General features: G+C 38.7%; 2 protein-coding genes across 2 annotated transcripts in view; one reads left to right on the top strand and one right to left on the bottom strand.

The window, feature by feature from the left end:
- The window catches only part of AKR1C4 (aldo-keto reductase family 1 member C4), a 36,268-nt gene extending 32,867 nt beyond the window's left edge, over positions 1–3,401 (top strand). The window contains exon 10 of the transcript XR_004262635.1: positions 1,785–3,401. The gene's annotated coding sequence lies outside the window, so the exon portion shown is untranslated. The remainder of the gene's footprint in view (positions 1–1,784) is intronic.
- LOC116536452 (aldo-keto reductase family 1 member C3) lies at positions 54–14,213 on the bottom strand. The gene is made up of 9 exons (XM_032258237.1): positions 13,878–14,213; positions 11,847–12,014; positions 10,825–10,941; positions 9,222–9,299; positions 8,648–8,770; positions 6,075–6,184; positions 5,636–5,801; positions 2,158–2,240; positions 54–279 (listed from the first exon to the last, which is right to left on the bottom strand). Exons 1-9 carry the CDS (start codon positions 13,959–13,961, stop codon positions 237–239), a joined length of 972 nt encoding a protein of 323 aa, XP_032114128.1. The 5' UTR covers positions 13,962–14,213; the 3' UTR covers positions 54–236.
- Between the last annotated feature and the right edge of the window lie 7,114 nt (positions 14,214–21,327).

Here is a 21,327-nt window from a genome sequence, read left to right on the forward strand (position 1 = left end):
TTAACAGAGAACAGAGAACAGAGTAGGTAAAGAATCTTTGTGAAAACATTCAATTATTTCAAAATGATGAATATTTATTGTCTTTCTAGCCTGTGGACTTAGCTCTAGTTGACGGAAGCTGCTAAGCAGGATGGTTTTAAGTAGAGGGGATGTGTCTAGTCACTGGCATAGAGACGTCCTCTGCGTCAGCATTCACACACAGGGTTTCTGGTAGACATCAGGCAAAGCCCTCCATGTTAATATTCATCAGCAAATGGATAATTAGGGTGGCTAGCAAGACTGAAAAGAGAAAGAATAATGTAAAATATGAATGCAAGGACTCCATTACTAACAGAGTAGTAAAATGATTTCTAGGAAGCTGCCATTGGTGGGAATACTAAGAAGTTTGTTTTCTGATTGATATAGAATCTGACTTCCTCACCATTATGAACATGGCTTTATAATATCTGTTTTTTCAAAATAATAAATTATTCAAACATATTCCCTTACCTGGAAGTTAACACATAAAACACATAAGTCAAATATTCAAACATATTCCTGTACATCTGCCAGCAGAGCAAAGTGATATTCTGACCTTTTCTGTTTCCAATCTTTTGCCTTACTCTGAAGAGGAGTAAGCAAGATGTATGCTTATCACTAATAAACAATTTTGAGTGTCAATCAATTTTATTAGCTATTTTAATTTCTTTTGTTACTTTACTTATTACCTACTGCTGCCTACTGTATGTAATATATTTTGTAAGATTCAGAAATGTAAATTGTAATTGATATAGGATCTAATATCCAATGAACTACAATGCATTAAAATATTCTTATGTAGAAATAACATAAAATATAAAGGGACAGGTAAATTCTGGCTTATTATTACATTTTTATTTTTATTTTTTTTGAGACAGAGTCTTGCTCTGTCATGCAGGCTGAAGTGCAGTGGCACAATCTTGGCTCACTGCAATCTCTGCCTCCCGGGTTCAAGTGATTCTTCTGCTTCAGCCTCCTGAGTAGCTGAGACTATAGGCACATGCCACCACACCCATCTAATTTTTGTATTTTTAATAGAGATGGGGTTTCACCATATTGGCCAGGCTAGTCTTGAACTCTTGACCTCGTGACCCACTCGCCTCAGCCTCCCAAAGTGCTGGGATTACAAGTTTGAGACATTGCGCCTGGCCAAAATTTTTAATTGATGATAAGAATTACTGATGCATGCTATTCTTCCTTTCTTTTTTTGGCTTCCTTTTTTTATTCTTTATTTTCCTCTAACTTAGTTAACAGTGATATCCACCAATTTTTAAGCACTTATGAAGGGCCACCGTGCTTACACTTTTTCACACACCATCTCATCCTATCACTTGTTAAAATCTCCACTGCCAGCAGTTACGTAACTTTCTGCTTTTCCCTCATTATATGAGTGACCGTTTATGACTCCTAGAACCTTAGACCATGAAGAAATAATAAAGATCTTTTATTGGCTACAAATTATATACAACAATGGGCTTCTGCCTCCACACTCTTTCTTTCCTTTTTTATTTTTTAATTCTCTGCATTGAGATCTCCACATGGCAGGAAATCAAGGACAAGTGCTTCTATTCACTGCACTAAGGCAGCCTTTCTAGAGGCAAATGCAGAGTTTGGGGCATGAACAAACATGCAAGGAAAAGAAGAAAAAGCATTTGAAATGCTAAAAGATGCTGGATTGATAGGATCTAGCAAGTGATTCTCTGTGAAGGAGGTAGGAATTGGCACCTGGACCACAGAGTTGATGGAAATGTTTTTGATTTGATAAGGAGCTGAGCAGGTCTGAGCGAGATACAGGCACAGATCTGGAAACATCTGGTGAGGCCACATGGGGAGTATCCACAGCATGTCCAGTGCTAGAAATGCCAGGCCTACATGGAAGGTGCAGACTTGGCAGTGCTGTTGGCTGCTCTGAAAAGTTCCATGGAGTCAGGAGAGCAGAGGCACAGCTGACCCTGGCCCACTCATCCTGCCAGAGAACAGAGCTCTGGAGTGAATCCAGCAGAGAGTTCCAGAAAGCTCCTCTCTCCCCTCTGACTCACACTGGCCTCTGTCCCACTGGTATGGTGGTCACTCTCAACACCCATTCTACATTCCTTCTCTGAAAATAAATTATGTCACCCATTTACAAAGAAAACTTACCCAACAGAGTTAAAATATCGGAGATTTCTGTCTAGGCTATCTATGGCTTTCATGTCCTCTGGAGTCAACTGGAATTCAAAAACCTATCACAAAAACAAAAGACTTTTCTTATTTTCAGATTGCATAATTGCCAATCCTGAATCCCCAAGTATAAGCAGAGATAAGACTTAAAATATTAATAAGTTTTCAACAGTTCTAGAAGTCATCTCTAAACACTCAGGCGGTCAATGATTATCACATGACAAGTAAGCAAAAATCCATTCATAGGTATTATATATTGAAACTGCACAACACTGCAGACAAAGTGAAAATCTCAACAGAAAAATGAAGAAGAAAAAGACACAGTGCACACGTGGTAGGATCACATACTTAGAAGACCCGCAAGAATCTAGATGCAAATTTTAAAATAATATAAAATCATATAGTAAGTTTGATAGATACTGTTGAATTTCTATATCTGTTTAATAAACAGGTATAATGCAAATAACATTTGTTTTCAACACAATTCATGGTGGGAATTGTCTTAATACTAACGTTTCATGTTTAAAGGAAACAGATACAGCCTTGAAAAGTATCTCACTCTAAATTTGAGAGACTTTAAATATCAAAGAGATGCCACTAATTGTTAACATGTTGAATTAAATAAATCTATAAATTGAATAAATCACTCTTCAATAGTGATACAGAGAATGAGAGAGAGAGGGAAAGAGCGAATAAAAAACATCAAGTTAACAATTAATGAATCTAGGTAAAAGGTGTTCATTGCATTTTTGAAACATTTCTATATATTAGAAAATCCACAAAACAAAAAAGGTAATCAAGAGATTCTAAGAATTTTCAGTATTCTATGGATAAATATTTAAAAATACATACGGTTTAAAGGAGAATGTTATACAATTAATGAAATATATATTAAAAGGTCATTTAAATAGTTGGAAATTCATTATGGGTTGGAAATGTCAATATTGTCAAAAAGTCAGTTATCTTCACATTTAGCAGCAGGTTTATTATAATATCAACCAAAAACTAAGATATGTACTTTTTACTGGATGTTGATGATTCAAAATTTCATATGACAGTCAAGAATAATCAAAATATTACCAAATAAAATGAAGAGTTGGAATAATAGATGTACAATTTTGGTAGCAAGACCTTTCATTATTTAGACAGAAAAGTAAATAAGTCAATTGAAGACAAAAGAGAGGCAAGAATATAATTTGTGAATGTTTCATTTATGGCAGAGGTAAAAAATCAAGATCTGTGAGCAAATGCAAACTCTTTTCAATAATTGTTAGTGGGATCCTTTGATATAAATGTAGAAATTCCATATGTGTGTTTGGATTTTTATTTCAAATAGTATTGAAAAAGAAATTTATTTGAATTTACAACTAATCCATAAGTAAAGAGAATTACCAATTTTGCAAGATAACATATGAAAAGATTGTCATGTTCCCAATATAAGAAAAGACATGCCACTCATCAACCACAGGAAGAGGCATGAATAATTTAACTACATGAAAAGTAGCAACCTTTGTTCTTGAAACATAACTGCAGAAAAAATCACAACACAGGTACAATTTCAGAGATGTTACTTCAAGAATACATCTGAATATCTAAAGAATATATTATATATATCTTATTAAACTATATGTATCAATCTATCATATATATTAACCTATCACCTCCAACACTCACATGTCCCTGTATCCACTTGCTTGGTTATATGAAGTTCCAGCTCCTTCCAATAAGAGCTGGTGTCTATTTACCCATCCCTTGAGTCTGACCTGTCCTGTAACTTGCATTTGTGGATAAGATTTGCCAGAAGCAATGGCATGACAGCTCTGAGCCTAGACACGAAAATGCTTTGCTTGTGTTTACTCACTGCCTTGGGATTATACCATGTGCTGAGGTAAAGTCTGGGCTGGATGGCTGGAAGATGAACTATATGGAGGAAAAGATGGCACCCAGAGAAATGTCCCATTGACATCTTGAAGCAGAGCTGTCTCGTTGTCCTGCAAACAAGTGAGAGAGCCCAGCCAAGAACAGAACTTGACTAAGTTCAGGCTGAGGCCATGCTAATTTTCTAACTAGAGAATCCTGAGTAAATAAGTGGTTTTCATCTTAAACCTCTATGTTGAGGGTGATTTGTTTAACAGCTCTATTTAATAGTATAATTATGGTCTCCTATATGTAAAAAAAAGACATGCAACCTAAAAAAATAGTCAAAGGCTTAAACAGGCAGAACACAAACAGAAAACTCCAAGTGAATAAATATATGACATTTTTACTGAGTGTACAAAGAGATAGAAATAAAAATCCTCAATGATTTGTAGACTAAAGAACACCTAATGCAACTCCTCATTTCAGAACATGAAGAAAAGGCCAGGAGTGGTGGCTCACCCTGAAATACCACTTTGGGAAGCCACAGCAGGTGGATCACCTGAGGTCAGGAGTTTGGAACCAGCCTGGCCAACATGGCGAAAAAACCTTTTTACTAAAAACTACAAAAATTAGCTGGGCGTGGTGGCAGACACCTGTAATCTCAGTTACATGAGAGGCTGAGGCAGGAGAATCATCCAACCTGGGCAAGAGAGAGAGTCTCCACCTCAAACAAAACCAAAATCAAACAAACAAAAATCACAACATGAAAAAGCCATGTCCCTGGTGCAGGGATGTGGAGCAGATTATCAACTTAATGCTGAAAGAATAAAAACCAATCTCTGGTCCCATCCTAATTCTCTCGGCCTGTGCTGCCCCTCCTGTGGTAGAGAAGAAGAAGCCCTTATGATGCACACAAAGCGTTCATATAGGGGAGGGGCGGTGGGGGGTGGGGAGCTGGGGAGAGATAGCAAGGGCAGAGATGCCAGATGTGGGTGATGGGGAGGAAGGCAGCAAATCACACTGCCACGTGTGTACCTATGCAACAATCTTGCATGTTCTTCACATGTACCCCAAAACCTAAAATACAATAAAATAAATAAAGGGGAAAAAAACATTATTTGGTTAGTTTATTCCTATTTTATAGTTTTCAAAGACAAAGACTACTTTTTTTTTGACTACTTGTTACTCTTTACATGTTAACAAAAATATTGAGAGGAAAATTATAAAAAGCAAACAGTAATTCCATCTTGAAGTATATTTTCAAAATGATGAATAACTGGAGTGAGACTTGCATTTTTCAAAGACCTTCTGGACTAAGGTTTCTTAAAATTTTTAATATCATAGATGCCTTGGAGAAGCTCCTGAAAGCTATAGGCCCTTTCCTTCAGGAAAATAGAGACGCCATATAAAAGCTCTCACCTGACATCCTTTTAAGAGACTTGACTAATAAAACTTTTTAAAAATTTATTATTAAAAAAAAAAAAAAGAAATGCCAGGGAAATGGAGCTGGCCCACGGGTGTCCTGAGAGCCTTACAAGAAGCACACCTCTGAAGGACACCGTGCAGGAGCCCTGATGCCCACAGCCCCGCTCCTCACCTGCACGTTCTCTCTGATCCGCTGCTCATTGTAGCTCTTGGCCAGGACCACAACCCCACGCTGCAGCTGGTATCGCAGGGCAATCAGGGCTGGGGTTCGCTTGTGCTTTTTTGCCAAGGCACAAAGAACTGGGTCCTCCAAAAGAACTGGGGAGTTCTGATCCACCCTGGGAAGAAAGGCAGAAATGCTGAAGCCCTGAGGCTGGGGATACAGTTTGTTAGGAGGCTCCCTAAACAGATTATGGCTTCTGCTTTGCACCGGAGCTTCTCAAGGGAGGTCCCCAAGCATCACCATCAGCATCGTCTGAGATGTTGACAGAAATGCAATTCTCGCCTCTCCATGAGCCACTTGAGAGTTAACTGCAGGAAACTGAGCATGCTCTGACAAAAAATTTTCTGCAATTTTGAGGTTTATGTAAAGGTCCCATCATTCTTATTACCATTGTTTGGGGCGTTGAGATCCCAGAGCACTATAGGCAACCAGAACAATATCTTTTGACTTGCAGAAATCCAGCAGTTTGCTCTGGTTTAAGTAAGGATGACATTCTACCTGCAGATGACCAAAATAGAAAAGCATCAGTTTATATGAATTACGTTAATTTAAAAAGATTAAAGTTAAAGAAGCTGAATAGTAATCAGTATAGCATCAAATTTGAGTTGAGGATATTATTGTCAAGTAATAATCTTTTTCATAGGAATAAATTTTATATTTCTATTTCCTAAAACTATAAATAGAAATGACATTTCTGAACAGAAGCTAGTCTATAAACCAGATCCTGGTAAAAAAAAAGACCTTTGATAACTAGAAGGAGATGTAATAATTCCATATCTGGGACACAGTAAGATTCTTAGAGCCTTTGGCATTAAAATGTGCCAGAAAGCAAGAATTGCTCAAGGACTCATGAGGGCAAATCTGAAAGACAAAAGCACTAGTTTCAAAGAAATGTCACTGATGATGTTTGGATAGATTTCAGCATCAAAAAAAAAAAAAAAAAATCTACCCATAGGGTAGGAATGAGCACTAACAAAAATTAACAAAAGCAATTAAAAATAATAGGGAAAAATGTTCAAGTCCATAGTAATGAGTGAGATAAGGAGAGAGCAAGAAAGAACAAAATAATTTGCCTTCACTGTTGGTGGTTATTACAGTAATTTCTTTCTCAGGCCATTGATATTTAGAGGAAAGTATTAAACTTTTACTTTGTCTTTGAGGAATATTTGTTCTTTATTTTAATTTGGTGAAGGATTTTTTTTTTCACAGTAAAATGTCATGTAAGAATAGTTAAATAAATGTTTAAAATTGAAAATTATTATCTAAAAAGTCCAAAGAAATAACAAATCCAATAATAAATAACTATAAAATACAAAACTATTACTGATGTATACACAATTGTATGTGAACATTTGTCATGGAATATGACTTCTTCTGTTGAGAATTATCACCCAGCGAATTATTAGTAATTGCTGAATGAAAAACATATGATTACAAAGAACAGATTAGCTCACAACTAGTTTAACCAAGTGATCAAAGCTAACATCACAAATAGGGGGGCAATCTGTCATTTTATGCTGTCTAGTGTAGTGCAATTTGAGAGACACAGCATGCTAAGGATATATTTTCTTGCCCAAAACATTTAACTTGATGTATCAAAACACTTAGGTCTAACTTTTCATTTACAGAAACTTTTCAACAACTTCAAAAACAAGTTAACTGATATCAACATACAACAATCTGAAACCAAAATTTCATTCTGTTTTAAACGGAAGCGCTATAAAAGACATTTCCATTAAACAATGGGAAATTCAAATATAGACTAGATGCTAAATGACATAGGGCATTAGTTTTCCTAGATACAATAATTTTACTGTAACTGGAAGAATATCTTCATTTCTGTGACATACTTTAATTAGTTCTGTAGAGGTCAGGTGAATCATCATCTTTCCAATTTATTTTGAAGAGGTTTTGAAAATACTAAATGCATTTATGCACGTTTACCCATATATATGTATATATATGGGTAATGTGTATATGTATATTTAGGGGTGTGTGTGTGTGTGTGTGTGTGTATACACACACGTGAGAGTTAACTGTATACATACATACACACACACACACACACACCCCTAAATATTTGGCAGTGCGTTAAAGTGTTAACAATTTTGAGTGTCAATGGTAATGTTGAAATTGTGTAGTATTTTTATCAAATTTTCTGAAAGTTTGGAAATTGTCATAATAAAAAATTGGAGTACTAATATTAAAACTGTATTTTCTTAATGTTTCTATTTGAATATGATGGAACTGTATCATTATGCCAAATTCACAAATTTTATACACTTCATGTTTCAGTTGTAGACCTTTACTCTTTGATTCTAAGTTGTATAAAAGTAAGATCAAAACAGTGTAAATTAGTAAAAAGGTAGAGTGACTTCAATGTTGAATCTTGTATAACATTTGGGAGAAGTCAATGTGATCAAGGAGGCCTGGAATCATTAATAATAACTCAGGGAAAAAAATTAGTCTGCAGCTAATTTTTAGTATATCTATGCCTCTAGCCAAGAATTGTTGAATATCAGGAAGAGGCACTCAAATATCCATATTCCATATAAACCCCTACCTCTTTTCTCTTATTCTCTCTGTTTACGTACAGCTCATTTCATCTTTATGGGTTCATATCTATACACAATTCCCTTCAAATCACCTTCACTCATGCACTCTCTGATCATCTTTCATAGCTTTCACCTTTCCCTGAGTTCTAATTGATTATTTCAGGCCTCCTTGATCAAATGGACTGCCCTTAAATATTACACGATTCAATATTAAAGTCACCCAAATTTTCCCCAATACTTTTCCAGGCAGGGTACAAATAAGAAATCTCCATGCCTTTCTTGACAGAAGATTTGCTCTCTAGAATCTTCTGTTTCACAAAGATAGGTGGGATAAAACAGATATTTGGTAATAGGACAGGAAGAGGGGCATGAAGAACAGAAAGGAGAGGAGGCTGAGGGCGCTCACCTGGTTGCAGACGGGCTTGTACTTGAGCCCTGGCTTGTTGAGGATCATCTCCAGCTGCCTGCGGTTGAAGTTGGACACCCCGATGGACTTGGCCAATCCTGCCTCCTTACACTTCTCCATGGCCTGGGGAGAAAGAGGTCGTGAGGAATTATTTGTGCAATTTGCTACAAATCAAGATAAATGCAAGACAGAACGGTGAAAGCAACAGCTTTCAAAATATGACGATGAAAATAGCCAGCAGTGATTGTCAAGAAGGGAAAAATTCAAACAGCAAACGGGAAGAAGATAGTGGCAGCAAGAGTAAGAATTCTCATCTCTTCCTTAGGAAACTGGACAGATTAATGCACAGGCAAGGAAAGAGATTCCTGTCCTCCTTTCCCCAACTCTTGTGTGCCCCACCACCCTCTAAACATTCCTCTCATGTGTTTTTCCCCTCATCTCATCAACACTACTCTTGTAAAGTTCCTGAATTTTTAGATCTAATGGCGCATATTCCATTCTTCCCTATTTAATCTGGGAGACAGGTTTCCCCTTTTTGTCATCCTTCTCTGTGTCCTTTCTGCCACGCACTCACCTCCCAGGTGGTACAAAGATCCACTATGTCAAATATTACTTTTGCATTTTCATCTGTTGGTGAAAGTTCCTCACCTGGCTGAAATAGAAGCAGTCATTTTAATAATGTTACAAATTGATTTCTCCACCCATAGTCGTGATCCCAGATACCTTTAAGGACACTTATCCTCCGTGAGGCAGGTGGTGCAATGCTTTCTAGTGATGTATGCTAAGTGTTTTACATATGAAGGTGTAAGGAGTGTATTCAGGAGACAGGCTTCCTCTAATCTCTTACAAATAGTAAATGTATGGAAAACTACCATTTCCTAGGTCTTAATTGAGTTTCATAGTGGACTTATGTTACTTTATTCTGCCCTTATAATTTCTTCTGTTGAAGTACCTCTCTTTGATTTGGAAATATCTTGATATTTAAAAATAATGGATTGCACTCTTAGACCGGATGAGATTATCAGACCACCTGAAGACCTGATAGTCTACAGGCAGGACTGTAAATCACACATGGTCAGTGGAAGTTGGGAGACACAGAGGAGCTGTCTTATGGTGATGACCATGAGCCTTGAGCTTCTGCAAAGCCATGATAGCCACCAACGAAAAAGTTTGGGTCAACAATAATAAAAAAAAGTGTTGGAGTTTAGAGATAAGAATAGAGAAATCATATATTTTTGTAGACCATTTCATATCCTTACATGTAGCCATGTCTTTGACTTTCCATTTACATAACCCAGTGAACTCTTCTGCATTAACTAGGCTGAGGAGTTTTCTGTAACTTCAAATCAAATGTTACACACTATACAGTAATTCATGGCTAAATACAGCTTTAAACTTTATTGAGAAAGAAGAGGCAGCAGAATAATGAAGTTTTTCAAGTCCACATTAAAGATTTCTAGTTTAAGAACCATGCTCCCAGCACTTTGGGGGCTCGAGGCAGGCGAATCACGAGGTCAGGAGTTTGAGATCAGCCTGGCCAACATGGTGAAAACCATCTCCACTAAAAATACAAAAAATTAGCTGGGCATGGTCATGGGCACCTGTAATCCCAGCTACTCAGGAGGCTGAGGCAGGAGAATTGCTTCAACCCGGGAGGTGCAGATTGCAGTGAGCTGAGATCTCACCACTGCACTCCAGCCTGGTGAAAGTGTGAGACTCCGTCTCAAAAAAAAAAAAAGAACCATGCATAGTGGCTTCCACCAAATCTGCTTCAGCTTGAAATGGGGAGAGATGGTGGAAACTCATTATGCACCATACGTGCAGCAGTTTTATTGGGCACCACAGCTGCATGAAATTCTGTGTCTGTGAACATCCCATGAGATGGACTCAGAAGCCACAACTAAGACAGCGCCTTGAAGGAGACTATTGTCATTTCCTCAAGTTTTTGAGGAAGAGGCTTTGAGCTTGCTGTACTCTCTTCTCCTGTAGATATGCAGTAGAGAAGTAGCATTTGAAATTTACTCAAAAGAAAGGAAATTAGGTATTATACTTATGGTTCTTCTTCCATATAATAACCCCTACGTCCTCCTAATAAAAAGCTCTGTTCAACCATCCATAAAAACAATGTTTATAATGACAGCAGAAGTGCAATTGTTATGATCGTACAAACTGCATACCTTTAGAGACACTGGAAAATGAATAAGATAGAGGTCAACATAGTCCAATTGAGCTTTATTCAGTGAGTTTTCCAAGGCCGGTCGGACCAACTCTGGGTGATGAAAAGTGGACCAAAGCTGCAGAGGTTAAAGAATGGAGGTGATTTTGAATGAATACTTGAGCCAGTCTTATTAGTTTGTGCCATCTAATATTTAGACATTATCACACTGCTTCAAATTGTATGACTACCGACAAACATATTCTCTTCCTTCTCATGATTCCTTTGGCTCTGACCTATCCTTATGAACTTTGTTGTATGTTATACACATAGTTTATACATCTACTGAATGATAGCTGTATCATTCAGTAGATGTATAAACTATGTGTATAACACAATAGTAGATCATCTACTGAGGAAAGGCAAAATTCAGTATCAAGTAATAACCATGCTCTTATCTGAATTATCTTTGGTAGAGTTTACAACTCATTTTAACAGTCTAATTCTTTTATCCATTCAACTCAATGTTTAAGAATAGCTATTTATTTTGCTAAAAACTGAAGCAACATAAAAAGGTGGTTAAAAACAAAGGTTTGAACATGCTTATTATACTGGACACAATTTAGGACAATTTAAGTATGTGTTATTTAATACACCCAGAGCACTTTTGCATTGCTTTCTATCTCACTGATAAAGATGAAAATTGAGAGAATAATAAGAAATCTTAGAAAATCACCCAGGAGATAAGAAAAACCATAACATGATTATCATTCTCTGTGATTCTATAGCACATGTCAAATCACACTGATCTGAGTTAAAGCTCAAAAAAGTAAAGGGACTTTCAGGCCATACATTTGAATGCAGGCAAAATGAAAAGTGGTCATCATTCACTGATTTTGATTTAAGTTTTAATATGTGAATATATGTGAATAAATTTGAACCCAGAAGCACAATTCACCCACAACTACTGATCCAGTCAGAATTGCCATCTCTATACAATCACATTAAATACATGTGCATACAAGCTCATCATAGGCACAGTACCTTTGAAGTGTAGAATATGTCTTCTCTCTTCACACTGCCATCTGCAATCTTGCTTCGGATAGCCAGTCCAACTTGCTCCTCATTATTGTATAAATGAGCAGAATCAATATGGCGGAACCCAGCTTCTATTGCTAATTTTGTGAACTCTGCAGCTTTACTTCTGGGAACCTGGAGAAGCAACCAGAGGTAGCATCTGGAGATCAGTGTGGCTGAGAGGTAGTTCAGGCATGAGCATTGACCTTTACAAGAATCAGCTTTTCTTCCTGTCTTGGTATATGGGGTGAAAATCCCATCTCACTTTGCCTGGGTCTTTCCTGGTTAGCAATAAAGGTTGAGCATTCTAGAAATACCTTCAGTCCCAGGCTATCTCTGGTTGATCATTGTTATGGAGGTACCAAACAACACCCTCAGATTCAGTGATTTGTTGGTAAAGTTAACAGGACTCAAATGTCCTAATTATTTTTAATTTAGTGATAATACACAGGGTAAAAGGCACATGGGGTCTGGAAGGGAAACAGTCCAAGCTCATATGAGTTCTCTCCCAGTGATGTTACACAGAATACTCACTCAGACTTCCTCCCACAGCATATTTGGGAAATGCTGTCTATAAGAGATGTTCTTTGGTGACTCAGTTCTTGAGATTTTGACTGGGTGCTAGTTATATCGACCCAGCTAGGGTTCATATGGGGAAATAATACATCTGTGGATAGTAGGCTATTACGTTAAGTCTTTTTGACACAGCCATTCTGGTTACATGACAGAACTGAACACTAGAAGTACAGATGTATACTCTGAGGGTATCGATTTATACATTAAACATTCACTGAAATCTGTAAGAATTTAGTAAGGTACATTTCTGCCATAAAAAATCAGCCTATCTCTTTCAGGAAAGATAGAATTCCAGTGAAATTTGAAATTATTGACTTATTGACCAAATTTGGATAAAGATTTGAAAGATATTTTTAAATGAAAAAAATATAAATAAGCTGTTTTCCATTTTTAAACGTATTTAAGAAGCTTCCTTTTTTCATTGAAATTACAAGGAACTAGATGCCAGGTCTCACTGCCATCTCCTGAGGCGGTCTTTTGTGCGCCAGCACGCAAATGTTTACCAAGGCTGGAGCTTCAGTGGAGCCCTCATTTTTGCTTCCTGCCCATGCCAATTTATATTAAAAATTAAATCACCTTTGTCAATGATCTAAAAAATGTATCCCTGTAGTGCATCACAACTTACAGATAAAGTGAGGCTCTAATTTTGATAATTAGTCCCTATTCACACACTTAGTGGCCTGAGGACCGTCTTGGGATAGCACTTTTCTTCCAGTGTAGTAGTTCCATCTAGAAAATGAAGTCTTCGTTTTGTTCATTTTTGTGTCAGAAGACAACCCCTACCACTTTGATACAAATACGATGCATACAAAAAAGGACTAAGAATTTAGACTTTTCCCTGTTAGGTTCTAGATTTTACTTAAAATGAGGTTACATCTTTTCTTCAGGAAGTTTTTCTGCAGGTGAGAGTAGAACAGTGGAAACTCTATTCCGTCCAGCTCCAGTATTACTGGGTGGTGCTCACTGCCGCCCGTCGGAACAGTAACACTCTGCCAACAGTTTTGTGCACACCATATCCAGCATTTTTTGCCATCAATATTTCTCTGGATCATATGTTCTTGGAATAAGGAAAGATTTCTTCGGTTGTAGAGAGAAACCACTCCCATTGCAATCCATGTCCACCAGAGGGAGCCGGCCGACAAGTGCTCTTCAGCGCTGAGTTTTACATATTCTGCCAAGCTGGGAACTAGATACACACAGAAGAAAGAAACTGCACAAAATAAAAGCAAGCAGCACGTGACCTGGGGCCGGATCTCAATGCAGAACAAGGATTGACTACTTTTTCTCTTCAAGCCTGGTGAAACCTAGACCAGAGAGCGACCCAGAGTAATGTAGGAACATGAACCTTACAACCCAAGATGGGCTTCACTTTTACTAGGTTTAATCCTTTGCAAGCTCAACACTGAAAGAAATTCTTTTTACCTCTGGAGGTGCATAGGTGCCAAATCCCAATACAGGCATGAAGTGACCATCATTTAGCTTCACACACTGGTGTTTGGAATCCATTCCCCGTCGCTTGTCTGACTGGCAAATATTTTTTGCTTCTTCTTCCCTCAGAGATTATAAGAACAATGGGCAGGCAACGCCCCACTGCACGCGGACCAGTGGTTACCAATAGCCTGTAAGAGGAAGGACATTGCAGCCTTATAGGGACTGTGGGGAAAACCGAATCCAGTTCCCTTGTTTCTTATCAAAGAGAATTCCCAAGTAAATTCTTATAATATACGGTCATAATAAACTCATTGATTTATATCTGAAGAATTTTTTTTGTATTCAGAATCTCTCTCTATATTACATAGATTATTCAAAAAGATTCGTAAATAGTGACCATATGTCAGACTATAACAACCTCCAGCTACACATGCCTTTTCTTGTTTGTCATAATAACGCCCCTTCTTTATATGGCACCACTTGAAATACTTATTAACCATCGTACATCTTTCTCTCATGTACACATAATTTAAAGAAATGACTAATGAGAATTTTTAAAATAGTTGGCCCTTCATAAAAAGTTAAAGTTAAAACTGTAAAAATATTTGCCTTTTCACATTTTCAATCAGAAAATTTTGATTTTTTTCTTTGCATTGTAAAAGAAATATTCATTCCTGATGAAGGTGTAGTCCTCACAAAGCTGTAATCCTGATAAGGGTGCAAATAAAAAAGAAATTCTGATGTAGTTTTTATCGGAGTGTTAATTATTAACAGTTTTTGGAGTTTGGTCTGGGGCAAGACCTCTTCACTCAGTTCAGTACAGACGCTCTGTGGCTCTCCTGTGGTGTGATGTGGTAATGCTGCCCCTTCGTGGACATAGAAGGAGGGGCCCCGGCTTTCAGCACTGTGTGTTGGCACCAGCTATGCTGCTGTCAGCTGGTTGGGTCAGCCTGGTCCCAGGGCCCCAGGGAAGTGATCACATGCCACCATTTTGATACTGTGCTGGACAATTTTCCAATTCCAAATCCCGCATTTCCCAGGCCTCTACATGGCGATAGAATGGCATGTATGAGGAGAGGAGGCCGACGGGTGGCCATGAAGTTGCAAGAGAAAGGGAGAGACTGTTCTGTCCTGGAAGCTAAATGCAGAACTTGTTTTCAGAAGAAAAGAGTCAAATGTCATTAATAGGACAAGTAAGACGGGTTTTCAACATTGAAGGTTGGGATTGACTATCGACCTTAACAAAGTCAAGAATGTTTTGCTAGCATGATGGGGGTGGGAGTCAGGATGGTGTGCATTCAACAAAGAGTGGGATGAGAGTAATTAGATACAGAGAGTAGAACATGTTCAAATAATCGGCTGTAAAGGGGACCAGATAATTGAGCAACCACTGAGAAAAATGAACTAAAATGAGGATTATTTTTGTGATGACAGCAAAACAGCATGCATGTATGTTCTTAGGAAGAACTTAGCAGAGAGAGAAAAACTGGTGATGCAGGAGAGAGAGAATGAGAATTGCTAAGATTATGTCCAAATTAGTTTTCTGTTCCTGCTGTAACAAATTACCACAAACGTTATGGCTTGAAACACCACAAATTAATTTTCTCGAAGTTCTGAAGGATAGAATTCCAATATCTGGTTCAATGGGCTAAAGTTAATGTGTCCACAGGCCTACATTTCTTCTTGAGGGTCTAGGGCAAAATCAATTTCTTGACCATTTCCAGCTTCTAGAGGATGCATTCCTTTGTTAATGGCCTCTTCCATTTTCAAAGCCAGCTGCAGGACATCTTAGGATCTCTGTCCTATGCATCTATCCTTATATCTCCTCTTTGACTAGTAATAATAATAATATGACCCAGTACCATATTACTGGGTGTGGGAATGGGTAGTGTGTTGCTTAGGTGGTATGAGTTTTGTGTCTCTGATGTTGTTGTCTAATTGACAATGAGAAATATATTAAAAACTTCCCCCTTATCCCACCCAATCCACGTTTTTTCTCTTTCAGAGATTGTTTCTTTAGACAGAAAGTTACTGAATACTTGCTAAATTACAGTATAGTGAAAAGATAACTGTTGCATTCTGCTTTTAGTAATTCATTCTGCAAATCTATCTGCCTTTTGATGTGGAATTTAGTCCACTTATATTTGATGTATAGTCATAACCCACAGAAGAACATTTCAGTCAATGATGGACCACATATGCAATAGTGGTTGTGTAAGACCACAATACCTTACGTCGTTGGAGAGGTGCACATGGCGAGCCAAGGCTGTCCCCACACAGACGTGAGCCTCTCAAGGGCTGCCCAAGCTCCCTCAGGAACCTAGACGGTGGCCTGTGGAGAAGTTTCTCTGTCAGATCTTTAAAGTGCCAGGATCTTAGTCTGTTTTTTCCTGGGAGTTAATATTTTCTTGATCCAATTAGGCAGATAAGGGGGGGAGGGGCTCAGAGAAAGGCTTTTATCCTCTCTTCTCTTCACTAGGTCCATTTCCTCAGCACTTACAAATCTCTGCCAGGGAAGAAAGTTTTCAGGGCTATTTCTGTGTCAGCAGCCTCTCTGAATTGTAGTCCCTCTTAATAGCAATATCAAAATATACCCAAAATTACATTTTGAGTAGCACATTTTGTTTTACTTCACGCTGTATGAAAAGTCTTAAAAACTCAGAGTGCACCATGAGGTCCTCAGCTGGGCCCCCCCACCCCACCTCCTGGGAAGGCAGATGCCAGCCTCCAACACACTAGGCAAGAGTATCCGTAAATGAAATGATTTAGAAACAAATGGCTCTATTTCATCCGCTTCTTTCCAACCACCCGACACAAAAGCAAAACACCTGTGCAACTCAGAAGACGTACAGTGATCCAGGCTGGTGACGAGAAGATCTGACACGCCGTCAAAGTCCTGGTCACAGTGAGTCAGCAACACTCAAAGGAGCTTGGAGTTAACACTATCAAGGCGCTTTGAGATGAACACACCTGGTGAGCGTTAACGCCTTGACGAGGGTGGAGAACTGTCTGCACCTGACAGCAGATGGGCCTGCTCTACTCATCCCTGCAGAGCAGGCATCTGAAGCTCTTCTCATTTATCCTCGAGGCAAATAGTCACTGGCTTCAATGGCAAATATTTTCAAACTTACCACGCAATTCACAAACCAAAGATAACAATGTTTAAACCACATGTGCTCTTAATCTCTCTGGTCCCTGCCTATATGTATGAACAAAGTTAAATTACTTGATAAGATTCCTATTCTATTTAAAAAACATGTTAATGAATATGTCGGACTGGAGATAAAAATGAACTCACAAACAGGTACTGTACTTTATTGATGACCTACCTTGCATTTAACCCTTTTCCCATTTGCCCCAAGAATACTCACCAGTGGCGCTTGTGGTGGCAATGTTTACCTAGAAAACTTTGCCATAAAGTATCTTGCTATTATTATTATTATTAGAGACAGGGTCTTTCTCTGTCGTCCAGGCTGGAGTGCAGTGGCACAAAATCAGCTCACTGCAACCTCTGCCTCTTGGGTTCAAGGGATTCTACCTGCCTCAACCTCCCTAGTAGCTGGGACTACAAGCATGCATCACCACACATATCTAATTTTTGTATTTTTAGTAGAGACAGGGTTTTACCATGTTGGCCAGGCTGGTCTCGAGCTCCAGACCTCAAGTGATCCACCCTCCTCAGCCTCCCAAAGTGTTGGGATTACAGGCGTGAGCCACCACACCTGGCCTATTATTATTTTTGAATCACTCTACCGTGTGGACCTTGGAAACAAAAGACATCATTCTATGTTTAGCTTTCTGGTTTTAGTAGTGGTATTTCTATTTACAAAATACAGTAATCATATCATTCAGGGCCTTTTGGGTATAATTTGTTAAGACCTCTATATGACATATAACATCTTCCATACCTACCTAAATGATTGAAGCTAAATGACTGTGCCATTGGAATACTGAACTTGTCCAACAAGATTGTAAATGAAGAAGGTTTCCTGGTTTTGACAGGGTCTGAATTACGCAACCTTGTGCCCAAGCATAACCTACGGAACATTGTCTGCTTCAAATCCTGGGTTGAAGGTCAGTGTTTAGTGAACTGGAGGCGCTGGTCTTTGGCAGGAGTTACATTCCACTCAGAGGTTGTCCCTTTTTAAAGTGAGAGATGTGAATCCATGAGTCTGTACCCTCTAATTTTGCAGCACATAAATTAGCCAATAGTACCTCTTATGAGCCCTTCCATCGGGGTTGAAGGGAATCCTTTATTAGATGTCTTTTCCAACAGACAAAATCTCCACGTTGCAGATCATGACCAGGCACCTTATTTTCAGAAAGCACACTGTGAAAGGAACTCTTTACCAAATCTTTGCTTTTTTTTAAGGTGATAAATAAGTCCCTCACAATATTTCAATATATCTGCCCTTGCAAAACGTTGGGTTATGTTTGTTCCCATACACATGGGCCTTCATGTTATGATTTCATCAGGAAACAGTTGCTATTTTTCAAAAGGGGTGAATTGGAGTGGAAGCAGCAATATGGGGAGTGCTTTGGGCCAGAGGAGGTGAAATGCATCCGTGAACTTAGCCAGTTGCATTTTAATTATTCCATTGGGTCTCTTTGAAGATGATTTTGGGGGCCCCAATTTTAAAGCGGAAAGGGCAGGATATTAAGAAGCACACAGTTTTCACATAAACAAAAAAAATGTGGGGAGTTTGCGTTTTACATAAGCTGACACAGACAAAATGGGGTAGGGGAACAATCAGATACATATTTGAGTCTGGTGGGCCAGGGTGACTGCCCTGTGAAGATAAGCTATGACTTTGCATTGCCATGGTGAAGTTTCAACAGCTCACCAGGAATTTCCTTGTGGACAAAATTTGGGGGAGGCGGGTAGCCTTTCATCTGTAACCGTCTTATTTAGGAACCAAAAGAGGGAAGCAGGTTTTGGACTGAGCTCATGTTCTAAGCCTCAACAGACCAAACCAAACCAAAGTGGAGTCGCCAGTTCTAAGACTTCAAGGAAATGCATACATGTTAGAACACACCACAAACAGTATTTTGTTTTTCTCCTGCAAGTCTCTATAATAAACATTCTTGACAGCATAAGTATCAACTCCTGAAGTTCCCATTAAATGCTTAACCAAATTCATTTCCTCTCACCTAGAGATCATCTAGCTTTAAATGATCATGGAACAAAGGCTCCAGCCTGTTCCAGGTGAAGACACCACCCCTGGCCATCAGGGAGCTACCCTGATTCCGGTAAACAGAGAAAGGTGAGAGTCCTGTGATCCCCAATAGGTAGGATCTGCACCCCTTCATTCTTTGCAGCTTCATTCTTTTTGTTTTTTTTTGGCACATTTTGTCCAATTCTTTGTTCAAGATGCCAAGAACCTGGACACCCTCTTCTGATAACACAATCTTCTCCTAGGTACCAACCTCCTAACATCATCACCTTGGGGGTTAACGTGTGGTATATAAATTTTGTGAGAATGTAAAAATTCTGTCCATTGCCTTAGGCAAATGGAGGCTGTAGGAGCAGGATCATTCTTTACAACAGTTAGTGTTTTGGGGCTGCTCCCTGCCCCTCAATCCGAGGCCTGCCCCATCCCCGCCTGGGTTTTCATGCTACCCTGGGCTACTTCTTCCAGGTCCTGGACCCCCAGCAGAAGCTCTGGCTCTCAAAGTATCTCCTGAGACTCAATCCCTGCCCCTGAAACAATTTATGCTCTTGTCAAATTCTTGTCTAGGAAACTACTTGAGTCACACCAAGGTTTGTACCTATCTGTGCAGAGGTTCCTCAGAGTGCCGTGTAACCCCCTCTGTCTCATCATTTGGATTTCAGCTCCAGACTCACCATCTCACTGAGGTCTTCATACCTGTATCACTCTAATAAAAGCAGCTCCTAAGTACCCACTGTCTCCCTCCATCTCACCCCTGCTATAATGTCTTCACGACAGCTGTCACTATAGAAAATGATCTGATTTATCTGCTGGTGTGTTTTCATACTTATTGTCTAAAAATCCAACACTAACCACCACACTTAGAAAAGCCCCCAAACAGAGAGTCAATGCCCAATAAATCCTTGTGGAATGAATGAAATTAAGCTCTGCACATAGCCACATTGGGTAGTTCTAACTTCCCGTCTGCTGTGTTTCTATTGGCTGTTACTCCTGGACTCTCTCTCTCAACTGTTATTAAAAGTTGCGCTCAAAACTGTGCTCCACTGTGAGATATTGAGAGGCCCGTACCACACTTGAAAGAAAGTAGCCAAGCACTCTTAGGCTGGTGCAGAGGTAATTGCAGTTTTTGTCATTAAAAGTAATGGTGAAAACTTCAAACAGAAGCAGTCATTTGAGTGATATTCACAAATTAATGTCCCTACCCATAGTCATACTCCCAGGCAAACTAGGCCTGGGACGCTAAACTGTCATGAGGTAGATGGTGCAATCGTCCAGATACAGATACAGATGTTTATTGAGTATTTTACTTGTGGAGTTGTTATTAATGTCTTTAGAAGACAGGTTTTCTTTGAAATCTTACGTCTTTATATATACACTAGTAAGTAACATTCTCTTAGTTCTTGATGAGATCTTATAGTTCAATTATATTACTTTTTGCTGCCCCCCTGTAATTTGCTCTATGGAAATGTCTTTTACTGGGAAAGGCAGTCTTTAGATGGCCTCAATGTCCAGCAATACTAGATTGCGATCTTTCTTCTTTAACTTTTATTTTAGGTTCAGTTATACATGTGCAGGTTTCTTATATAGGTAAATTGCATGTCTTAGAGGTTTGAGGTACACAGTATTTCCTCACCCAGATGATCAGCATAGGACCAGATAGGCAGTTTTCTGATCCTCGCCCACCTCCTACCCTCCACCTTCAAGGAGATCACGGCATCTGTTCCGTTCTTTGTGTCCATGTGTACTCAATTTTGAACTCCCACTTATATGGGAGTTCAAACGAGAAAACCAACACATGCAGTATTTGGTTTTCTGTTCCTGTGCTATTTTGCTTAAGATAATGCCCTCTAGTTTCACCCATGTTGCTGCGAAGGACATGACCTCATTCTTTTCTTGTTGTTGTGTAGTATTCCATGATATATATGTACCATATTTTCTTTATCCAGTCTGCTGTTGACAGGCATTTAGTTTGATTCCATGACTGTGCTGTTGTGAACAGTGCTACAATGAACATATGTGTGCATGTGTCTTTATGATAGAATGATTTATATTCTTTCAGCTATATGCCCAATAATGGGATTGCTGAGTGGAACGGTAATTCTAAGTTCTTGGAAAAATCGCCACAGTGCTTTCTATAATGTTTGAACTAATTTATATTCCCATCAGCAGTGTATAAGTGTTCTTTTTTATTAGAACCTTAGCAGCACATGTTTTCTGACTTTTTAACAATAGCCATTCTGACTGGTATGAGATGGTATCTCATTGCAGTT

The sequence above is a fragment of the Sapajus apella genome, unplaced genomic scaffold, assembly GCF_009761245.1.
Source record: "Sapajus apella isolate SASKATOON/1434 unplaced genomic scaffold, GSC_monkey_1.0 scaffold100, whole genome shotgun sequence".
Taxonomy (NCBI): domain Eukaryota; kingdom Metazoa; phylum Chordata; class Mammalia; order Primates; family Cebidae; genus Sapajus; species Sapajus apella.